Here is a 22494-nt window from a genome sequence, read left to right as displayed (position 1 = left end):
GCTCCCCAACCCACACCCAGGTTAGTGGGGCATCCACCCCAGAAAGGGGAATGTCCTCTACCTCTACCAGACTGGGGAGTGCCCTCTCCCCTAGGTGAGGGGTTAGGGGCGGGAGCTCCTCCCCCCACCCCAACACCCAGGATGGAGAGGCCTCACGCCCCCAGGGGGTATTGCCCTCTCCCTTGTGTGCAGAGGGGTGAGCTCCCCCCACACACCCAGGTTAGTGGGGCCTCCCCCCTTGAGTCGGGAGAGCCCTCTTCCCCAGCTGTGGAGGGGAGCTCCCCCCCCCAAACGCAGGTTACAGGGGCCTCCACCCCAAGAGGGAATGCCCTCTCTCCTGGGTGCTGAGGTGGAGCTCCCACCCCCCCCTCACACCCAGGTCGGAGGCGCCTCCCTCTGCTGAGGGCCATTACCAAGTAGGAATGACGCATTGAAATTTCCTTGCCAGTGTACCCCATGTTAAATTTGCTGTGACCTTGCATGTGTGTTTGAGTAGGTGACCTTGCTCAAAGACCAAGGCGGATCCAGGTTTAGAACTGATCAGGTTTGAGGAAGTATCCCGGTCCTTGGGTTTAGGGCGTTCCCAGTTTAAGACTATTTGGGTTTTAGGGAAGTTGGAGGTTGAAGATTATTGCTGCCGGGATTAGGGCGTTCCTGCTGCCTGAGCTCCTGTTGAGCTCTCCTGAGATTCAGAAAATATATGGGAAGAAAAGCCTCGTGGAGGAGGTGATTTGGGCAGCAGGAGAACTGGGATTGCCCCAGAGCCTGTGTGGAGGTCGGTGTGAGTTGGAGAATAAAGAATTGCTGTTTGAATCTACAAAGCTGTGTGGTGGCTCGTGATTCTGTGCCCAGCCAAGACTGCGGCATTTGGTGGCCCGTACGCGGGATGTCTGAAGCTTGGGGGTAAGTGAATTTGCTTGCTCCTGAAGGAGAGCAAAAAAAATGGGTGACCATTTCAAAAAACAATGTGTTCTTGTTGTGATTTATTTTGTTTTTATTTCAAGTTGCCTGTTCATAGAACTTTCTCAGGCAAACTGGGGAAAATGGTTGACTCGAGGTTTGAAGTTGTTCGCCCCCGAGGAAGAGAAATTGTTAGAGGAAGGAGGCACCCCAGTAAGACCAAGAAGAGTTAGGACATATGTTGATACAATACAAAAATGTAGCCAATGGCTTTTTAAAGATGAGTTATTAAGTATATCAATGGGACCATCATGGTATCCTGTAGATTTTTCTTCAACAAGAAAGAGATGGCTAGTTCTGTTTACTATACTTGTCTAAGATCTTGGTTTTTACAGATATCTGATTAATTTACAAAGCTAAAGTGTTAATATATCAACCACTAAACATAAAATTAAGTACTCTTTACTTTAAGTTCCATAAGGTAATATATTTAAACATTATGTGTGTTTTCATAAATTGGTAAATGGAAAAAAAAGTTTAATATTGCTTTGGTCTGTGTCTTTGCTGAAACAAGGTTACTAAGTCTTAAGATTCTATCATGTGTAATTTATATATAAAGAGTATAAGAAGTTTCAGTTGGGTTTCAATTACAATATTATAGTACCTTAAAAAACATGAAAGTATTTCATCTTATTAAAGTGGAGTAATTTGTCTAAATCAGAAATTTTATAAGGGTTGTTTCAGAATGTGAATTTATAAAAAGGGTTAATGGTTAAAAAAGAGATATAAAAAGATTCAAGATGTGGAAATATATTTTAATATAAAAGGTTAAAGGAAAAAGAAATGTTTCTAGATGAGATAATCTCTGTGTGGTAAAGTAAAAAGTTGTAAAATACCATTTAAAAAGATTTTGAGGAAACTAGACTTACTTTAAAAGCTTGAGAAAGGAAGAAAGAAGAAAAAGATATTGGTACATGGCAGATTGAGACAAAGCTTCTTAATGGAAAAAAAAGCCTTTGGTTGAAGGGTAGCCATGTAAACTAACATTAAGAATCTAAGCCTCATTTAAAAGAGTGAAGCTATAGGTGGTGAAAAAGTACATTTAAAAGTACAGTATAGATGATAATTGGAAGGCTTTAAAAGGTTAAATTGAAGGTGGTCGAGATACCTTCATGGCGGAAAAAAGATTGCTTTACTCATCCAAAAAGAGGGAGATGAGATAATCTTTGTGTGGTAAAGTAAAAAGTTGTAAAATGTCTAAATAAGTTGCAAAAGGCTTTAAAAGGTTAAATTGAAGGTGGTTAAGATGCCTTCATGATGGATGGGAAAAAAAAAACATGAAAATGGGAAGATAATAAGATAAAAGATATTTAGATAAAGAAGATTAAAAATTTAAAGTGGAAAACTTTAAAAACAGAAGTACAGAAAGGTAAAAAAAAGAGAGGAGATGTAGAAAGATAAAAAGATATAGGAAGATAAAAAAAGATGTAGAAAGACAAGAATTTTAAACCCACAAAATAGGAAACTAAAGAAAACTAGGAGAGAAAAAAGCAACTAAGGGTAAATATAAAAACCTTAGAAGAAAACTAGAAGATAGAAATAAGATAGAAAATGGTTGAATATGTCAAGTAAAGGTATTTCAGATAGAAAATGCAAGAGGCTAAGACAACTATGGTTTAAAAGGCAGATGTGGGGTAAAGTGTCACTATGACTGGCCTTGGGTGCCAGGTGCAGGGACCCTCAGTGGGCAGATGGAGGAGCTCGCCCACGGGTGCAGGAGCTCAGCGTACTGCATCCCACCCAGGGGAGGTAAGAGTGGTCAGCAAGCCGGCATCTGTGTCCTCCAGGTGGTATCCAAGTATATGGAAAGCCCGGTCCTGTTCCTTAGAGAAGACTTGGGCAGCGTCAAGTTCGACGTCCGCTATGTGGTGCTGCTGCGCTCTGTGAAGCCGCTACAGCTGTTCGCCTATGACGTGTTCTGGCTAAGCTTCTCCAACCGGTAATGGGCTGGCTGGTGGGGGCCAGTGGGGTCTGGGCCCGGGACCTCCCTTTATGGTGGGTCACAAAGCCTGTGCTGGGACTCCCCACACCCACCTAGCCAGCAGACCCTAGGTTTCGGGTGGTGATGACGTGCTTTGGTCCTCCTAAGTGACCATGCCTTGGCTGTGACCTGTGACAGGTGACAGCAGGAGAGCCAGGGTGCGTCACAGGGAATCTTCACATCATGCTGCCCACCAGCCCCCACCCACTGGTGAGACAGGTGCAGAACTGGGGGCCACTGGGGAGCCTGCGCGCTGGGAGCCCACAAGCCGGCCTGTCTGCTTGTCCTCCAGGCCCTTCTCCCTTGACGACCTTGACGACTATGAGAAACACTTCACCGTCATGAACTACGACCCAGACGTGGTGCTGAAGCAGGTGGGGCAGCCGTGAGGTACCTGCAGGGTTCCTGTGTCCCCTCGGGGTGTCCCGTTCTCCCTGCCACCTGAAGTGCACTGTGCCTGAGGATGTGGGGGCAGGCGGGTGGCCTGTCCCAAGGCCGGTCACAGCAGAGTGGGGCTCAGCAGGCTCCCCCCGGGAAGCTGCCTCACCTGGGAAGACACAGCTGTCCCTTCATCACTCTGAGCACAGGAATGGAGGGGGCCACAGAGGTGCCTGTTGCCTGGCCCCACAGGAGACAGGGCAGCCCCCGCCCCGTGCCCATCTGGCCCTGCCCCTGCCAGCCAGTGGCCCTACCTGGAGCCACGTCTCCCATCCTCCCTGTGCGTCTGTCCCTCCTGGCACACGGTACATGGCAGTGGGGCTGGGGGCACTGGCAGGAGGCCTCAGGCGGTGCACCTGAGCCAGGCAGGCACAGCCTGGGCAGAGCTCGGGTCCTCGGAGGAGGAAAGGAGGACCAGGCCACGGCATTCACTGCCCTGCCGGCTGGTTGGCAAGGGTTGAAGACAAGCCGTCAGGCGCCCCAGCTGGCTCGCCTGCTCCCTCTCCTAAGGCATGACCACCGTCCAGGCACACCTGGACTCCTCAACATGTGCTCGAGCACGCCCCCCACATCTCTGCCACCAAGCGCCATGCTCCTGGATGGGCTTCACCAAGTGCAGCCCCAGGGCACCCTGTGGCTTCCTAATTCCCACAGTTATTCACCCGAGCCAAGTGGGGCATTCTTGGAGGCATCCTGCTGACCCTGCCTGGGAGGGACCTGGAGAACGGGAGCTACTGGGTAGCAGTGCTGGGCTCATGTACACCCGGCCAGGGCCATGTGGTCCTGCTGCCGCTTGTCCCTCTTTCGTCCTTGGTCACATTGAAGGCCAGCACCCAGAACAGCCATGAGGTCCCCAGAACGTCGTTGGTGCCGAGTCCCTTCTCTGCATTGTGAGAGGGTCATCTCCAGAAGCCCTGTCCACGTGCTGGGCTTTCTTGGGGCTCGCCCTGTCTTGCCCTTCTCTGGAAGAAATCCAAGCCAGCTTATTCAGGCCCCTCTTGGGGTAGAGTCTTGGTCTGGTGGAGCTCTCGCTGTTTTTCATTAGTGCAGGGACACAGGTAGGGCCCTGAAGACCAGGCTCTGTGTCAGGTGGGCTGTCCTGGTCTGGGTGCTGAGCTGCCCTGACTCTGCTGCCTGACTCAGCCTCCCGACAGCCTTGAAATCAGCTTGCTGTGTAGGTGTATTCCCCATCACAGGAGGAGAGAGGCTCGGAGGTTGACATGCTTTGCCAGAGTTTAAACCCAGTCTCTTTTCCCCTTTGTAACCTGGGGGGCTTGGGCCACATGCTGTCCTGCAGTGCTATCCTCCTATTGCCCCAGCAAAGCAAGAGTGACCGCCTGGCCCTGTGTGTTGCAGGTACACTACAATGAGTTCATCCCTGAGTTTGAGAAGCAATACCCAGAGTTCCCCTGGAGTGGTGTCCAGGTGAGTCCCAAGCTCCACTAGGGGCAGGGCCAGGCTGCACACCTGCAGGAACCACCCCTCATACTCTGGGACTGGGTGGCTCTGAGCACGTGGGTCAGCCAGAGGGCAACAGGTTCCATCTGCTCCAGTGACCTGAGTCAGGACCTGACTGGAGACAGGCTGAGCCTGTGAGTCCCTGGTGAGCCACGGGGGTGCTAGGGCAGGAGATGGGGCAGGTTTGCTGAAAGTGGACCTGGGGGCTGAGGTGTAGCTCTGGGGTAGGACATTTGCCTGGAATGTGCAAGTTCCTGGGTTTGATCCCCGACACCAGAAATAAAGTAGACTCCCAGAGAAGGGAAAATGTCAGGTAGAGGTGACATGGATAGGTCTAGAGACAAAGGGTGTAGGGGAGGTTGACTTGGGGCATTTCAGGGCTAGGGTTCAGGCAGGGATACTGAATTAAGGCAGCTCTGGGAGGCCAGTCCCGGCATTAGGACCAACAGGTCCCTTGACTCATCCTCCCCGACCTTAGGCTGAGATCTTCCGGGCCATCACGGAACTGTTCCAGGTGGCACGTGCCAAGCCACCACCCCAGGGCCTTTGCAACTACCCCGCATCCCGGGCCGTGTATGCCGTTGACCTCATGCTGAAGTGGGACAGCCGCCCTGATGGTGAGGGACCGCCCAGGCGCCCTGAGCTGGAATGAGCCAGGAGGTCTAGACTGAGGGGCCTGGCCCTCTGGAGGGGGGACACCTGCCATGCAGAGGGCACAGGGAGACTGGCAGAGGGAGCCCCTGTCTCCCTGGCCTCAGCCAGGCCCTCTTGGTGACAGCCCACCCTGCCAGCTCTGCCTCCTCTTCCCCTCTGGGCTGAACTCAGTGTCTGCCCTTGCTGTGATGCACTCTCGTCCCTGGGGCTATGGTCTGCTCCTGCCTGGCCATGGGGGGCAGGTGGCAGTCCAGGCCAGCCTGCAGAACCAGGAGACTTATTTCCAGGTCCCCATCCTCTAGCCCCCTGCAACCTTCTCACCTGCTTCCCTCATCCCCAGGAAAACGGGTGATGCAGCCCCAGATCCTGGAGGTGAACTTCAACCCAGACTGTGAGCGAGCCTGCAGGTACCACCCCAGCTTCTTCAACGATGTCTTCAGCACCCTGTTTCTGGACCAGCCCAGTGATTGCCATGTCACCCGCCTCGTCTAGGGCCTCCCACCTGTTCTTGCTGGCCAGGTTGGTGCCTCAGTTCTCTGAGCTCCTCCTGCCAAGACCCTGACCTGCCACCTCCTCTTCTTCAGTCCCTGACCAAGTCATAGCTTCAGCCCAAATCCTCTGCCTTCCCGGCCCTTTCCCTGTATCACCCGCTGGGATTGAGGGTCCTCCTCTCTGCTGTGGGTCAGTGAGGACACCACTGGGGCCAAGTGGTACCCCAGCCCCCTCTACACCCCCACCACTGACTGCGTGAGTGAGTCCCCAACTTTACCAAGGGCTTTGTTCCTGGCACCGGGAGTCTGGATCCTGGGCTGCTGTTTCCAGAGGTTAGGGGACAAGGGTTCCTTAGAAATGGGGCTCTGAGGGAAGTGTTTGGGAACTCTGCATAGAATGAGGCCTCGTTGGGTCTCTTTCCACAGTGTGCCCTCTTGCCTCATGGCTCCCATAAGTGGGGTGACAGATGCCCCAGAAAGCCTGGGAAACCCTGGCCACCAGCCACACTCCAGCCCCCACCAGCAGACCTCTGCCCACGGCCAGGCAGGAGGGCTGGCTTCTCCCTTCTCATGTTTGAGAGTGGCCTGTCCTCTGGAAAGTTGGCCTACTCGTTCCCACCAGAGCCACCTGCTCACCAGGCACCTCGCCACCCTCTGAGATGGGCTGAGGTGCTCTGGAGAGGGTCTCAAGGACGAGTGTGGGTGGCAGAGCACCAGGCAGGAGTAGCTGAGAAATGGCCGTGGCTAGCAAGGTGATTCCAAGGAGGACCTCAGTTCAAGACAGGTGCTGTTGTCACTAAGGTCCAGAGTCAAAGTGTGGGCATTTTGTTTTTTAACTTATGGGAAGAAAATGTAAAATTTTAGTTCTTTCCTAATTTTTTTCTGGAATTTTGGTCACGTGCCAGCGTTCCTTTGTTTCATGGTCTTGAAGTGTTGTTCTGTGGTCCTGAGGATGGAACCCAGGGCTTCTCACTTGCTAGACAAGTGCTGTACCACTGAGCTACATTCCCAGCCCTTTTTTATTTTGGGACAGGATCTCACTAAGTTGCTCAGGCTGGCCTTGAACTTGTGATTCTCCTGCCTCAGCCACTCAGTAGCTGGATCACAGGTGTGTGCCCAGCAGCTGCCAATGGTTCTGGTGTAACTGCAGTGCAGTGGGCAAGTCTCTGTCCAGGTAGGCAAGAGCTGCTTCCAGAACTTTCCAGCACACAGGAGGACAGGACAGGGATCGTGGTGTCTGTATCATTTTTGAAGCTAAAAGCAATTCTTTTCATAACAAAACTGGGTGTGATTCTGCCCACCATCTGTCTCCAGGCACATGGACCACCTCTTTGACTCGCCTCACCCTTTAGCTGGACATGGCCCTCCCTCCGCCCAGCAGGGCCATGGCTGTGGAGGGCAGGGTTGATGCCACCTCTGGTTTCCTCACCTGGAGGGTGGGCTGCTAGCCTCCCAGCTCTCACCCTGCTTAATTTGTACTGCAATAAAGTATGACTTCTTTGATGGCTGCTGCTTTCTCTGGGGTCCTGGAAGCACAGGCCTAAGCTGGTGTGGCAGCTGTGTCCCCTAGAGTCAAGACTGTAACAGGGTGTGGGTGAAGCTATGACTGCGTCCAGACCTCCGGGTCCTAACAGGTGGCACTCTTGCTGGCTCCGGGTTCACCTAAAACCTGTGGCACAGTGGGCAGGGGTGGTCACTGAAATCAGGTCCATGTGTCCCCTGAGAAATAGTGACCAGGCATGCTTTTCTGTTTCTAGATGTCTATGCAAACAAGCAAGGCCACCAGCAGGGACTCCATGTCCCAGCTGAGGCACTGCCATGGGGACGATGCTGGTCCCACGGAATGCTTTCTCCTGGTGCTCAGTGGCACCCTAGTCACCCTTTTTTAGGAATTCGTTGAGGGCCAGAATATGTCAGTGCTGAGCACATGGAGTTGCTGGAGAGGCCTGGTAGTGGTGGCCTGTACCGCAGACCTTCAGGGTGGTACCGAGGAAGTCCCAGAGGCCCCTCTGCATGCTATTGGTGGAGTCAGCATGGTGGCGCTCTGGCTGTGTGGGATGCCCACCTGTGGTGACTCTCCCAACAAGGGTGCCGCCCACAGTAGTACAGCAGAGGCCTGTCACCCTAGTCCGGAGTACCTGACCACAAGTGTCTGATGGACCTGGGGTCATCAATCACTGGGGCTTCCATGCGGACAGCAGCTGGCCAGGCCCTCTGGCTGTGCAAAGGCCTGGTTTGATGCCCTGCTAGCAAGGCTCTGCCCCTTCTGAGCCTGGGCTGAAGAGCCTTCGGGCTCCTGCAGGGCACCAGCACGTTCCTTGCCCCCTTCCTTGGCAGGCTTGGGAGGGACGCTGGAGGTCCCCGCTGTGCCAGGAGAACACAGCCTGGGATCCCAGCCCATCCCCTGAGAGAGGGAGCCCTATCACATCTGTCAGAGCAAGGGCAGGGTTTCCCAATGTAGTCCTGCTGGTTTAACATCAAGAGCCAAAACCAAAAAGGCCCTGCGCTCAGGCCTGGCCCTGGGGAGCAGCCACAGCCAGGTTTTAGGAGGCTGCCACCAGGCTGTAGTGGCTGGTGGCAGGAGAGGTGAGCCCTTCCCAAGGCCCGTGGCTCGTGCACCACACTGTCCAGTCTCAGTACTCCAGACAGCTGCCTGGAAAGGTCAAGGTCACTCTCTTGGAAGCCTGGGGTGCAGGGACACCTCCAAATCCAGGTGGGTCTGGGCCAGCAGAAAGACTTGTTTGCTGGGGTTGGCCTGGTCCCCCACCCCCATCCTGCCAACAGGGTATTTCAGGGCCACCCAGAGGGGAGAAGCTGGTGCCAAGCAGGTCAACTGGCATTCCCAGACCTGCCAGTGTTGTCCTAGGCAAAGCCAGTTGAGGACCCAGGCAGGGCCAGCATGGGACGCTGGGCCTGGGCTCAGCATCATAGGAGCTGTGGGAGCTCACGTCCTCAGGGCACGACCCACCCACCCTCAGGGTCTGGAGGGTCCCAAGAGGGTGCTGAAGCCTGGCTGGTACAGCCTCACCTGGTTGTACAGCCCAGAGCCACCCACAGTGACAACCTGTCCCCTCCCCACAGTCAGGGGTCCCACAAAGGCCACCGTGTGGAAGGTTAAGAACTTTACTCGGCTTGTCAAGCCCTGTGCTCTGAGGGCGCAGCGGAAAGTGTAGGACACTGCCCCGGAGGTGGCTGGGCTTGGACCATCCCCAGAGCCGCTGGTGACCCCTAGGCCGAGACCCGGACAGACCAGCAGGGGCACCTGACGGGCAGCGGGGCAGTCCTCAGCAGGCTGGCGCCTCACTCCTGGAGCCGCCCGCCACCGCGGGGGCCCTGGTTGTCTCGCCACACGCAGTAGTTGAGCGTGGTTGCGAAGGCCAGCCAGGCCAGGTAGGGGTAGAGCAGGTGGGCGGGCTCACCCGGTGCCAGGCCACGGTGGTGGCTGTCGCCGCCCCGCTGATGAGCAGGAGGTCCACCAGGGCCTGCAAAGACGGGGACAGGGTGGCCTGAGGCTCTACAACCAGAGCGTGTGCCCAACAGACCCTCCAAGCTGGCCGGAGGAGTCAGCCTGTCTCAGACCCGTCCCACCCCTTGTCCAGGCCACGCCCCTCCTGCTACCCACCATTCCTGCCTGGCCCGCCCTGAGGGGGGCGGGGTGGGGTAGGTGACAGCACCCTGAGGAGACACAAAGTTCAAGGGGGGGTGGAGGCTGGGAGCCTCCAGCCTCCACTGAGGGCTGCCCTGGCCTCCAGCATTTCTGCAAGGCTCCAACAAATGCCCTGTCCCTGTGCAGCGCTGTCCCTGAGGTGGCCCTGAGTGGGTCAGACTTCCCGGGTGGATTTCACTTCTCAGCAGGAGCCTTTAGGAGCAGGGCTGGGGCTGGGGGGTCCAGCGCGGGCGCCTGCCTGGCTCCGTCCCCAGCACTGCGGAAACTGCTTAACCTCTCTGGGCCTTTGTTCCTCAGAGGATTGCTGTGGGGATTCAGGTCAACACTTAGTGCAGAACCTGGCATGAGGGACTCTCAATAATTATTTGGCATTGTCACCTTCCGTGCCATGAAGGAGAAGCACATGAGCTGAGTGGGTGCAGAGGAAGCTCTTAAGCTAGCCAGGGGCCCAGAGGATGGGCCATTGGGGCAGGCCTTAGAGGATGAGGCTTTGCAGGGGAGGGGACGGGACATGCAAAGGCCCTGAGGCAGGTGTGAGCCTAGTCTGTGTGCCTGCAGGGTGGGGTCTGGGGCCCAGGGAGGGCAGATGGCAACCTAGTGGCAGGGGCCACAGGGGCAACCGTCCCGTGCCACACCTGCAGGCCCTGCCCTAGCACTTCCCCGGCACTGGCCCATTTCATCCTCAGGACATTGCTGTTTGGTGGCAGTGTCATCCCCCCACTCCACATCAGGAAACTGAGGTTCAGGTAGAGGATGGATCTCTCGCAGGCACTGGGGGACAGCGCAGCAGGCGACCATGGGGAGCCATGGGGTTGAGGGGCTGGGCCAGGTCCATGCTGCATTTGGATCTCCAAGGTGGAGGTGGGTCAAGGGCTGGGGGAGCCCCAGGAACTGGAGCCAGGTTGGGGCAGAGGACAGCAGAGACCCGGAAAGTCCTCAGAACCCGGCCCACTGGCCTTGAGGACCCTGGTGACACCCAGATTCAGGGTCATATTCCCATCAGAGTCCCTGACACTGGCCTGGCCTCTGCTACCTGCCTGGTGTACCTGGTGCCTGCAGGCCCATCCTGTGCTGGGAGGGCGCAGCTGGGATGCAAGGAACATTCCAGAAAGAGCAGGGAGCCATTGGGGCCTCCAGGGGACGCTCTTCCCCACCCACCACTTTCTTCCCTCTTCAGAGGACTCTCAGGCCTGGGGGGAGCTCCTGAGGGGATCCCCACTTACGAGCCTGTGTTCTTGGGCAGTCCCTGGTCAAAAGGAGGATTCTAGAAATCAATTTGGATAGTGCCTGGCACCGGGCAGCTCAAAGGGAGCTGCCATCGTGGCTGCTGTTGGCCACCAGGGACAAGCACCTGCCACTTGACCCAGCTGGCCCTTACACACTGCAGCGGCCCAGACAGGGGTGGCAGGGCCTGGGCTGCGGGGCCAGCCACAGGCCACCCTCCCAGGGGGCCCAGGAGAGGGAAGCTCCTTGTGCAACCTGCAGGCCTGAGGCCCCCCTCCCTGCTCCCCTGCTGGGGAAGGGCCATCCTCTGAAGGGGAGATGCCCCCCAGCTGCACACCTACCCCATGGCTGAGTAGAGGGTGCCCCAGACGGGAGCCAGTGCCCAGCAGGGCGGGTGCCACGAGGGCTTCTGCAGGGTGGCGTGCCAGCGGAGGCCCTCCCCGCGCACAAAGTAGGAGCCAACAAAGCCCCCCAGGCTGGGCAGCAGTGTGAAGCCCATGGCGGGCACCCAGGGTGGAGCCATGGCTGCTGCTCTTCCAGAAAGCTCTGAAAGAGAACACAGGGCTGGGGTGAGAGCGGTCCACTCCGAGGAGCCGGGGTCAGCCGACCTCCTGCAGGGTCTCTGGCGTCCCGGCTGCGTGATCCTCCATCGGTGTCAGTGTGGTTCAGAGGCGGTGGGCCAAAGACTGAAGCCAGGACAGGTCAGCACCGAGCCACCTCCCAGCCCTTCTCCACTATTTCTATTTTGAGACAGGGTCTCATACTAATTTGCATAGGACCCCACTAAGTTGCCCAGACTGGCCTTAAATCGGTGATCCTCCTGCCTCAGTCTCCTAAATTGCTGAGATTTCAGGCCTGGGCCTCTGTACCCAGCTCCAGTGGACCTGTCTCCACCTGAACTTACGTTCCCACCCAGAAGCCCCCAGCTGGCCAGGGGCCCTCAGGGGCCCCCTCTCCCCCAGGCTTCCCCTTAGCCACTGGCCAGCTTTCGGGGTCTCCTGTCCTCTCAACCTTGATCTCGGGTCTCGGGCAGGGACCTCTCCCCTCCCCCTTGATCAAAGCCAGTTCGGGTCCCCTCCATCAGGAAGGCCTCTAGGTCTGCCTCCTCCTGGGCGGGAGCCCACTGGGGCCCCTGGGAGGCAGAGCTTCCGTCCTGCCCCTCACAGTCAGCGTACCTCTCTCCCTCGGGAGCTGGCGGCAGACGGCGGGGCTCCCCCACACCTCTCCTTCCCACAGCCTCTCTAGGACCTCAGCAAATCACTGACTCTCTGGGCCTCCGTTTCCCACTCTGTAGACAGGACGTTGGCACTGCCCACAGTGGGCCCCGTCCAGTGGGCAGCACCAGGAAGTGGCTCTGTATACAGATGTCTCCCCACCCAAAGGGCCCACCCTCAAGCCACTGCCCCTTTCCTTGTATACAAGAGATATAAAGTAGGCCGCCCTGCGTCACACCAAAGCCTGCCCAGGGCACGGTGCTGCTCCCATCCTGATACTCAGGACTGAGGGTGGCGAGGGTTCAAGGCTGGGGAGGTCCCCTGGCCCTCTCCTGGCCTCTCAGGCCAGATACTGCCACCCAGAGGGCCACAGCCCTCCCCCTTTGGCACGGGCAGAGGGAGCTGGCTTCAGGCTCCCCGTGGTGCTGGCAGGCCGTGCCCCCTTGCTCAGCCCTGGGCTGAGGACCTACTGGCATCCAGCACTTGGCAGGGCTTGCAGCTGGGAGCCAGCGAGGCAGCAGGGAGCAGGGGATGGGCGTCAGGGGTCTGGATGGGGTTGAGGAGCTCAGCCCTCAGAAAGGGCAGCACTGACTGTGGCCAGGAAGGAGAGGCTACAGGAAGGTCAGTGAGCCCTTCCTGCAGAGGGGCACCAGAGGGACAGGCAGCATGTGGGAAGGAGGAGGTGGCCCACGTGGGCTGCAGGTGAGGGAGGGCAGGAGGGCGAGGTGGCAAGGGGCTGCAGGGTGGCTGGGAGGGGAAGTGCCTGACCAGGGCTCCGGAGCTCAGTGAATATGGAAGCAACCTCAGTGCCCAACAACTGGGGACTCAAAGACTGGTCAACCCTCAAGTCAAGCTCTGGAGGACCTTTTATTTCACTGACTTTACCTTATTTATTTGTCAGTGATAGGGAGGGCTTCAAGCATGACAGGCTAGAGCTCCACCTCTGAGTGACATCCTGGCCCTTCTGAGTGATGAGACAACTGTTCTCAACATGACACGCAGCAAAGAAGGCAGAACATGACCCTGGCTGCAGGAGGACCCAACTGTGGCAAATAGTAACAATGACATAGACACCCACTGCTTAAATTTAACAAATTCATTAAGACCATGTCAGAGGTCATCGGCATGCTGCAGAGGGGCACCAGGTGCCCTGTTCGGTACATCCAGACTCCCCTGGAACTTGGCAGCCTGGGCACACAGCGGGCCTCAGACACAGGAAGCAGGCGGGGATGGCGGGGCAGGGCTGCCGAGGGGCGGGGCAGGGATGTCAAGGCAGGAATGGAGCTGTCCGACCTCAGGTCTCCTGGGGTGACCCGGTGCCTCTTCCCAGGTGCACCCAGGTTATGTCCACTCTGCCCCCCACTCAGGGCCTCCCCCTCTCACAGTCCCTTCCATAAAGGTTAAAGCCGCCACTATAAGACAGATGGACGTCAAGAACCCTTGATCCACCCTCAGAAGTAGGCACACTTCTGCCCCCAACACTAACTGCCCGCCCCAAGCCCGAGGAAAACCAGGAGATCCTGCAGAGGCACATTCTAAGCACAGGGGACCCGCACTCTGTACCCCACGAAGGGCCACAGTCATGAAGGGCAAAGTCAGACACAGAGGGTGTGTCAAGCACAGTAGGGGTCCAACTCTGCACCTGGAGGGCCATCATCACATGTTCAAAGCCAGCCTCAGCAACTTAAGGAGGCTCTAAGCAATTTAGCAAGACCCTGTCCCAAAATAAAAAAAATAAAAAGGGTCTGGGATGTGGCTCAGCAGTTAAATACCCCTGGGTTCAATCTCTAATATCAAAAAAAAAAAGAAAGAAAGAAAGAAAAGGCGGTAGCATCCCAGTCTGGATAGGACGTCACACATCACCCAGTGCCCCCATGCTGCCCTCTGTTAACAGAGTCAGCCCCTCCTGCAGGTCAGCCCTGACCCTTGGACATCCTGCTCCACCTGCTGCCAACACCCCCAGCCTCCGTGCTCCTGCCCCGAGGACTCCCGGGCTCCTGCAGGCTACTTTTTCTTAATTGAGGTGAAATTCACCAATTTAAGACCAACCAGAGGAAAGTGCATGATTCAGTGGCCTTTGGCATAATCCCAGAAAGTTCCCAAACATCCTCATCACTCCCTGCCCCTGCCCTGAGCCCCTGGCACCCAGCAATGGTCTGTCCTGGACACTCGATGGCCACAGGATCCTGCAGCATGTGGCCTCTGTGTCTGACTAGGGGTCTGTCCACCCTAACCAGGTGGTGGCACTTCTCCCTGCAGTTCTGTGGACAGAGGCCCTCCTGTCGCCCTGCCACAGCACCCAGTGGGCCAGGCAATCCCCAAACAGGACTGGTGTGGATGCCCCTGCCAACCCACCTTAGAGCCACCACTCAAGACCCTGATGTACAAAATAAGCCAAGGCCAGGCAGCGGGTGGCCTTCCAAAGGCCCCAGTCAGAGGACAGGATCTCTAATTGGGGTCTACAGATGGGGGGATGAGCCCCAGGCTCCCACCCCACTGTCTAGTTGCCCCCACCAGGGCCACACTGTGTTTATGCTCGACAGGCCCAGAGTATCAGAGGACCTGCCCTTGCCCTGCCCAAGATCAGGCGCCCCGTGTGGAGAGAGCCAGCCCCAGGACGTTTCCTGGGGCCTCTTGGGGACTGCCAGCTCCTGACTCACACCTGCCTGGGGGGACAGGCAGCGGTGGGTGGTGCCCACCAGGCTGAGTCACCCTGGGCTGGGCTGGGCTGGTCAGAAATCAGCTCTGGGATGGGGCCCAGTGGAGGGCTAGAGAGGGCTAGGTAAACCCCTGGCAGGAACCGGATCTGCTCCGGGCCTCGGCTGCCTCCTAGGTCAGGGGGCATTTTCTGCCCTGCCCACTCCAGGGTTCCTGGGAGGCCCAGGGGAAGGAAGAGCAGGGCAGCAGGACCTCCCTGGAAACTCCAGACGAGTGAGGGGCCCTGGGCATCCCTGTGGGGGCTGCCTGCCCCACTTCCTACAAGTAAAGAAGTGGCCTCCAGGTTCAAACCCAAGAAATCCCTGAACTCTCCCTAAGACCTGGGGCCACTCACCAGGAGTACCCCAGGCAAAGCAGAGGACCCAGGACCTGGGCAGGGGCAGTTCCAGGCCTTGTTCAACTCTGGCTACCCACAGGCCTCCCCAGCAGCCGCAGGGCGGGGTCATCTGCCTCTGAGGCTCACAGCTGCTTGGCCCCCCAGGGGGTTCTCACTACTGGTCCCACTTTCCAGATGAAGAAGCTGAGCCTCAGGAAGTCACAAAATAGTCTAGGACTGTGTGACTCCAAAGCACAATGTGGCCCTCCCTCCGCCCAAGCTCTGGGCCCCAAGGCCACTCACAGTGCCTATGTCATGTCCCTTCAGGCTGCTAAAGGCAGGATCTCACTGCCATCTTCACAGGGTCAGGAGGTTCTCAGGGCCAATAGCATCACTAGCTCTGGCCACAGTGCCAATGACCCAGCTTCTGGGAAGGCTAAGTAGGGGATGTGAACTCTCCCCAACTGAGGGTGGCACCCAGGATCTCCTGTTCTGGTGATACCTCACTTCTGACCCGGAGACCAGACAGCTCCTGGGTCTCAATTCCTGAGCCTCTGTGTCCCCATCAGTGAAATGCCTGGGCTACCTCCTGTGCTGAGGCCTCATTGGAGAGTGACCCAGAACAGAACGGAGTGGACCTTTTCTGTCCCATCATAATGTCCCTGACCCCCCAACCTGGCCAGGTGCCCAGCTCCCCTGCCTTGTCTGCCCTGAAGCCATAGCTCTCCTGGGGACTCGATTTTTAGAGTCAAGGCTAATCCTCGTGATAACTTTGTGAACTTTTTCATTATGAAAGTAACCGGTGTGACAAGCAACAGGCCTAGAAGCCCCACGGCCAGCTGGCCACGGGGAGGTCCGCGCTGGGGAAAGGGACTTTATGGAGAGTGACCCATTTTTCAAACAAAGAGTGCACCCAGGCACGGCTTGCACGACCAAAAGTTCAGTGCAAGAAAGGAAACAGAACCCCCAAATCCAAGTCATGGGAAAGCGGGGTGTGCAGAGTGTAAAGGTGGCTGGGCCCGCGGCTCACCGCCCCCAGGGGCCGCGGTCCAGGTGACCCGTACAGTCCGGGCCGCGGGCACAGGCGAGCAGAGGCGGCGCCGGGAACCAGACCCGCGGACCTCTGGCTGCCCGCTCCCCTCGCGGCCGTCAGCCTGTCCTGCTGCTCCGCCGAGAGTCCCCTCGGGCCTCCGGGAGAGGCGGCGTCCCCTGCCCGGCGCCCGCCCCCTGGAGTCCCGCCTCGGTTCCCCTCGCAGCGCTTGGGCGGGACACCCACCGGGTCCGCGCGCCGGGACCCCCCCCCCCGCCCGCCGCCCCTCCGCCCCACTCACCCGCGGGCGGCGCGGGCTCCTCCCAGAAGGACGCTGCAGCGGCAAGGCGGCGGCTGCTGGCTCCACCCCGTCCCGCCTGGCCTTGGCCTTGGCCTGGCCTGTCGCCCGCCCACCCGCGCTGCGCCTCCGCCAACCCCAGCCGCGGGTGGGTCCCTGCGCTGGGCGTCGCGCCAACCTCGCTGTTCCCGTCTGTTCTATGGGGCAACAGTCACCCGTCTCAGGGGGCATAAAGGACAAAGCCAGCTTCGCCCCGGTTCGCTCAGCTCAGCCCTGGCCCCCCATCTCCGCAGGGGCAGCCCAGTGCCTAGAGCTGTTGTCCCTGGGCACCCCAGTCCTGGTCCCCGACGCCGCTGCCTGTTTCTCTATGCCCCATCTCCTCACTGCTGAAATGCACGGCGTGATAGGACCAGGAGCACGCCAGGCCCTCGTGCCCCAACACAGGGCAGAGGGGAGATTGCCATCCTCACAGGGCAGAGCTGGGCTCCTGTTTGCCTGGGTCACCCTCACTCGCTGTGCCTGACCTGGCGTCCACCGTGCAGTGCCTGGTTCCTGCACCAGCCACTGTGGTTCATGGGGGTCCTCCTGGGGCCCAGGAGAGCTCCAGCTACATCTTCCCAGGTACAGCAGCCTGGAGCCTCCTTGGGGACCAGCCATGGGGACAGCATGACTTTCCAGGGACCTGGCATCTTCCTCTTTGTGGCCCCTTTTTCCACTAAACACACACACACACACACACACACACACACACACACAATTTTTGACTGTTAGCATAAGCACAAGTACAACCTGGGTTACATTCACTCCTCTTTCTTCTTAAAAAAAAAAGGAACATTTGTGTACCCCAGGAAGTATGGTGGCTCTCAGCCCAGTGCCCTGTGTTCCTACTGGAGAGGCTGCCAGCCCCGCCCTCTTCCTGTAAGGAACTGAGAGCTTGGCAGGATGACAGACACCTCCCCTCAGGCCCAGGGGAGGAGGCAGCACAGCCCTCCTTCAGCCTCACCCCCACTCTGCTGGGCTCTGTGCAGTGGGGCACCCTGAGAGGCAGGGATTGCTGTCCCCACATAGCTGCTCTACCCCAGGGCCAACGGGGGGCGCGGAGGCTCCACCCTCATTCCACTCACACCCCTTCACAGATGAGGCCGCTGCAGGTCTTAGGAGCCAGTCACCGGTCTCAGGGGTCATAAAGGACAAAGACGTAGACGCAGGTGCTGAGGCCATTCTACTGTGCGTGCAGGCTCCCATGACTCCGCCTCTTGCCCTCCATCCCTGCAGACCCCACCTGATCCTGGAGCAGGGACAGCCCTCGCTGCCCCCGGCTCCCCTCTTTCCCTCCGGCTGCGTGTGATGTGACCACACCCTCCTGTAGTGGAATCTAGTCAACACCTGGCACTTGAGAGTCCACTCAGCGGGCGCCAAACTGACAACCCGCCCTCCCCACCCCTGAGCCTTTGCGCACACTGCGCCCCTGCCTGGAGCGCCCTTCGCACCCCCTGGACGTCTCCACGTGCCCAAGCCTGCGGGGGCTCCAGTGTGCACCAGGAAGCTCCTCAGAACTCTGACTCCTTCCCGCATTCTAAGGAGATGGTGACCTCCTCCCCTGTAACTACAGAGCGCTGAGCTCAGGAGCCTGTCTTAGGCACTGGGCCTGTGCCCACCTTGAGAGATGTCCTCCTGGGTGTCTGGCTCTGGGTTGAGCCGTAGAGGATGTCACACACTCAAACCCAGCCCCTGGCTCAGTACATGGGGAAGGAGATATGGAAAACTCCCTCGAAATTCCCAGAGGGCTCTTGCTCACATGCTCAGAGAGGTGAAGACACATGCCCACTTGCGCACAGCGTGCACTCAGAATTCATACCCAGGAAGTCCAGCCCACTCTCAGCTACAGTGTCATTGGGCTTGTTTTTTTTTCTTGTTTTTTTTTTTTTTGGGGGGGGGTCTGAGTGCAAACTGAACACAGTGTTTCCTGGTATTTATGTATGTGGTTGCTTTATCACATAAGTAATCCATGTTTATTATAAAAGAATTAGAAAATACAAAAAAAGAAAAAATTAAAACCACAGCCCCCCACTTCCCAGCACCTGGAGGGAAGCCCCGAGCACAGGTGCAGCTTCCGGCAAGAGGACTCTCCCCTGGAAATAGTTTTGTAACTTCTCTTCTTACCCTTACAATAAATTAGATCTCTCTCTGCCTCTCTTTCATTAGCAAGCATTTGTCTACATTGTTTTGTTTTTACTGTGAAATGTTCTCAACAGAAATATATATAAAATATAACAATAGGCATGCCAGGCTGGGGTGCCAGAGTCCTGCATTGTATTTCAAGGCTCTGGGGTCGACCCTCAGCACCCCCTTCCCAAAATAAGGATGCTGGGTGTGTCCCCCACCCTTGGTTCCTACACAGACATCACCAGTGGCCTAGGAGGCTAAGGTGCCCTGACTAGTGATTCCGCCCACCCCTCAAAGGTCACCTTGGCCCTGATTTGGGGGTTGAATATGCCCTTGCCTCTCCTTACAGTTTTGTTTTATACCAGGGATTGAACTCAGGGGCACTCAACCACTGAGCCACATCCCCAGCCCTGTTTTGTATTTTATTTAGAGATAAGGTCTGAGTTGCTTAGCACCTTGCTTTTTGCTAAGGCTGGCTTTGAACCTTCGAATCTCCTGTCTCAGCCTCCCGAGCTGCTGGGATTACAAGCCTGCACCATGGCACCCAGCTCCTGATGGTTTTATTAGTGCCACATCGGGACATTGCCCTGCTTGCTTTTGAGCAGCTGAGAAGCAGCACACACCTGGCTGGGGAGGAGCCAGGAGGTGGTCTCCTGGGAAGGCAAGACTCAGTTAAACCTCAGGGCACAGACCGGCCTCAGCCTCCAGGAGCACTGACGTGAGTCCCCAGTGGGGCTGTCAGAGGACAGGGCTGTGGGTATCCTTGTTGGGATGCCCGGAGATCTCAGAACTGTCTAAGGACATTGAGCAGAAAATGGTCAGGGGCCTGCTCTGTTTTGTCTTCTTGCTTCTGAGTTCACTGCACGGTATTTGGATCTCAGGAGCAGGGTGTGATGAACCCAGCCTAATTCCATCTTAAGAGTGGGAGCCAGGGCTGGGGATGTGGCTCAAGAGGTAGCGCGCTCGTGCGGCCCGGGTTCCATCCTCAGCACCACATACAAACAAAGATTTTGTGTCTTTTTAATATTTAAAAAATAAATATTAAAAATTCTCTCTTAAAAAAAAAAGATTGGGAGCCTCTCCCCACAAAGTTAGTTTCTGTTTTACTATAAATTACTGCAATTTCTAAACTTGTTTGGGATTCCTGCCCGTGCCCTGACTCACCCATGCCTGGCTCCCCCTGACCACATAACAACCCTCTGAAACCTCAGCGGTGCCTCATAAATTCTGATGTTGGGATCTAAATTTACTCCCTGCCTTGAAATATCAAGCCATGTGGATCATTAACCTCCTAACTGTCTTTGTATTATGCTTGTCAAAATCCTGTTACTGTAAGGTCTCAAGACACCCCCCCCCATTTGCAACTTTTTGTGCTATAAAACCTTGTTCCTGGAGAGCTGGGGGCTGTCTCTAGCCCAGGGTTTTCAGGAGAGACAGTCACTGGCCAGCTTTTGTGTTCACAAATACAAGCCTGCTTTATTTTTATTTAAAATCAGAGTCAGTGATCTTTTCTTTGCGTCAAGGTTCAACAGTGACATTGGATGCTTCTGGACCAGGTAGACCGTGTGTCCTCAGCTGATCCAGGCAGCAGGGCACAGAGTGAGGAGGACAGGACGCCATCAGGTTGTGATGAAGAGAGGCCAAGTACAGACAGGCACCTGGGCCGGACTCACCAGAAGTTCTACTTTTTTTTTTTTTTTTGGTACCAGGGATTGAACCCAGGGGCACTCAACCACTGAGCCACATCCCCAGGCCATATATATATATATATATATATATATATATATATATATATATATATATTTAGAGACACGGTCTGAGTTGCTTAGGGCCTTGCTAACTTGCTGAGGCTGGCCTTGAACTCTTGATCTTCCTGCCTCAGTGACCCGAGTCTCTGGGATTACCAAGGTGTGCCCCTTTACCTCTCATCCTGCTGCTCAATGGGCAGCAAGCACAGCAGCAGGGACCTTGATAGTGACAGCTCTGGACACATCCCTGAATCATGCTGTTCCCAGGAGCCTGACATGCCCAGGCCACACCTCACCTTGGGTCTCCCTGCACCAGACCCCTGGGATGTCCTTGCCCTGTCTCCTGAATGGATCCTCATTTCCTGGATTTTATATCTGCTGTGGTTTGAACATTCCCACCAAAATTCATGAAAATTAATCCCCATCGTGAGATATGAAGAGGTGGGACCAGGGGACATGGGGGGTAGGAAAGATGGTGGAATGAGATGGACATCATTACCCTAAGTACATGTGTGAAGAAATGAATGATGTGACTCTACTTTGTGTACAACCAGAGACATGAAATGTTGTGCTCTAGATGTGTACTATGAATTATAGTGCATTCTGCTGTCATATATAACAAATCAGAAAGGTGTGGTGGTGCACACCTGCAATCCCATTCTTGGGAGGCTGAGGCAGGAGGATCACAAGTTGGAGGCCAGCCTGGGAAATGTAGTGAGATCCTGTCTCAAAATAAAATGAAAACGGCTGGGGATGGAGCTCAGTGGTAGAATGCTTGTCTAGCATGCATGAGGACCCAGGTCTCCATCTCAGCTCTGGGCGGGGCAGAGGGAGACAGAGAGAGACAGGAGAGACCAGATGGGACCTTTAGGAGATTAGTAGGTTTACTGTCTTCATGGTCTAATCCATTCATGAACTAGTGCATTGCAGGGTCGATGGGTCATCTCAAAGGTGGGTCTGTTATAAAGGGCAGTTTGACTCTGTCTCTTCCATGTTCCCCTCTTGCCATGTGAAGCCCTGAACCACCCTGGGACTCTGCAGAGTCCCCACCATCAAGAAGGCCCTCACCAGATATGGCCCCTTGACCTTGGGCCTTCCAGCCTGGAGACTTGCAAGCTGAATAAACCTCTCTTCTTTGTAAAGTACCCAGTCTGTGATATCCAGTTATGGCAACAGAAAACAGATGGACAAGATCATCCTTGTTACTGGTTCCCCTTTGGGTTAAGCCCGTCCCCCAGGAGTTCTTGATAAAGAGTGTGTGGAGGTGACCACTGTGAACCTCATGTTCTTCCCGTGGGGGAGATGAGCACCCAGGACTCTGAGGGTTTGCCATGTGCTAGGGCCACCTGGTTGCTGAGTCAGCGGGGGTGTTCTGTTGCTGCAGACTTTGTGTGTAACCCACTTGGTTCTTCCTGGAAGTTTAAGATTTGGGCCCCAGAGTTTGGAAAGTTCAGATGGCTCCTCCCTCATGTGGTCTGATTCGGTCCGTTGGGCCAGCATTCAATAGGCCCTTTCAGTTTGGAAACCCCTCTTCTTTGTTTTTCAGAATTGGATAATTTCCTTCCCTCTGTTTTCTCACTTCTCTTTTTGAATCCTGTTACTCAGGGTCCTGAACTTCCTGGGCTGCTCCTCTGACTTCCTCTTCTTGCCTATTTTTCAGGGTTTGCTTTTTTGTTTTATCCTCAACTTTCTCTTCAGGCCTTCTATGGAGCTTCTTCAATTCTGTTCTCTAATTATTTTATTTTATTTGTGGTACTGGGGATGAACTCAGGGGCACTCTATCTCTGAGCTACATGCTCAGCCCTTTTTATTTTATTTTGAGACAGGGTCTTACTAAGTGGCTGAGGCTGTCTTGAGACTTGTGATGCTCCTGCATCAACCTCCCAAGTTGAGGGATTACAGGTGTGTGCCCCCACGCTGGGCCTGCTCTCTCTTATTTTCAACACTCAAGAGATTTTTTTTGTTGTTGTTGTTCTCTGAATGCTATTTTTTTTAAATGTGATTTCCTGGGGCTGGGGTTATGGCTCAGTGGGAGAGCCCTTGCCTCGCATGTTCAAGGTACTGGGTTTGATCCTCAGGACCACATAAAATAAATAAATAAAATGAAGGTATTGTGTCCATCGGCCACTTA

The 22494-nt window shown here is 55.8% G+C and overlaps 2 protein-coding genes across 2 annotated transcripts; one reads left to right on the top strand and one right to left on the bottom strand.

Annotated features, from left to right (window-relative positions):
• Positions 1 to 2762: 2762 nt before the first annotated feature.
• LOC308633213 (tubulin--tyrosine ligase-like protein 12) lies at positions 2763 to 7485 on the top strand (the record flags this gene model as incomplete). Its single annotated transcript, XM_081265746.1, has 5 exons — positions 2763 to 2899; positions 3234 to 3315; positions 4736 to 4804; positions 5316 to 5454; positions 5832 to 7485. The coding sequence occupies 5 exons, from the start codon at positions 2763 to 2765 to the stop codon at positions 5981 to 5983; spliced, it is 579 nt and encodes a 192-aa protein (XP_081121872.1). The 3' UTR covers positions 5984 to 7485.
• A 1756-nt stretch (positions 7486 to 9241) lies between these two features.
• Positions 9242 to 16791, bottom strand: LOC308633212 (translocator protein-like). Its single transcript, XM_081265745.1, has 4 exons — positions 16453 to 16791; positions 11215 to 11419; positions 9605 to 9657; positions 9242 to 9554 (listed from the first exon to the last, which is right to left on the bottom strand). The coding sequence occupies exons 2-4, from the start codon at positions 11394 to 11396 to the stop codon at positions 9283 to 9285; spliced, it is 507 nt and encodes a 168-aa protein (XP_081121871.1). The 5' UTR covers positions 11397 to 11419; positions 16453 to 16791; the 3' UTR covers positions 9242 to 9282.
• Between the last annotated feature and the right edge of the window lie 5703 nt (positions 16792 to 22494).

Source organism: Spermophilus citellus, assembly GCF_964194105.1.
Source record: "Spermophilus citellus genome assembly, chromosome: 14".
NCBI classification, from domain to species: domain Eukaryota; kingdom Metazoa; phylum Chordata; class Mammalia; order Rodentia; family Sciuridae; genus Spermophilus; species Spermophilus citellus.
This window is presented reverse-complemented; position numbering and strand designations above follow the sequence as displayed.

What these genes read in the sequence shown, in the direction of transcription:
- LOC308633212 (XM_081265745.1), bottom strand. Translation starts at nt 11,396, where the DNA reads ATGGCTCCACCCTGGGTGCCCGCCATGGGCTTCACACTGCTGCCCAGC. An exon ending in ACCCTCTACTCAGCCATGGG is followed by an intron (nt 9,658 to 11,214) that starts GTAGGTGTGCAG and finishes GTGTCTCCTCAG; the next exon opens with GGTGCTGTCACCTACCCCAC. An exon ending in GGGCGGGCCAGGCAGGAATG is followed by an intron (nt 9,555 to 9,604) that starts GTGGGTAGCAGG and finishes GACGGGTCTGAG; the next exon opens with ACAGGCTGACTCCTCCGGCC.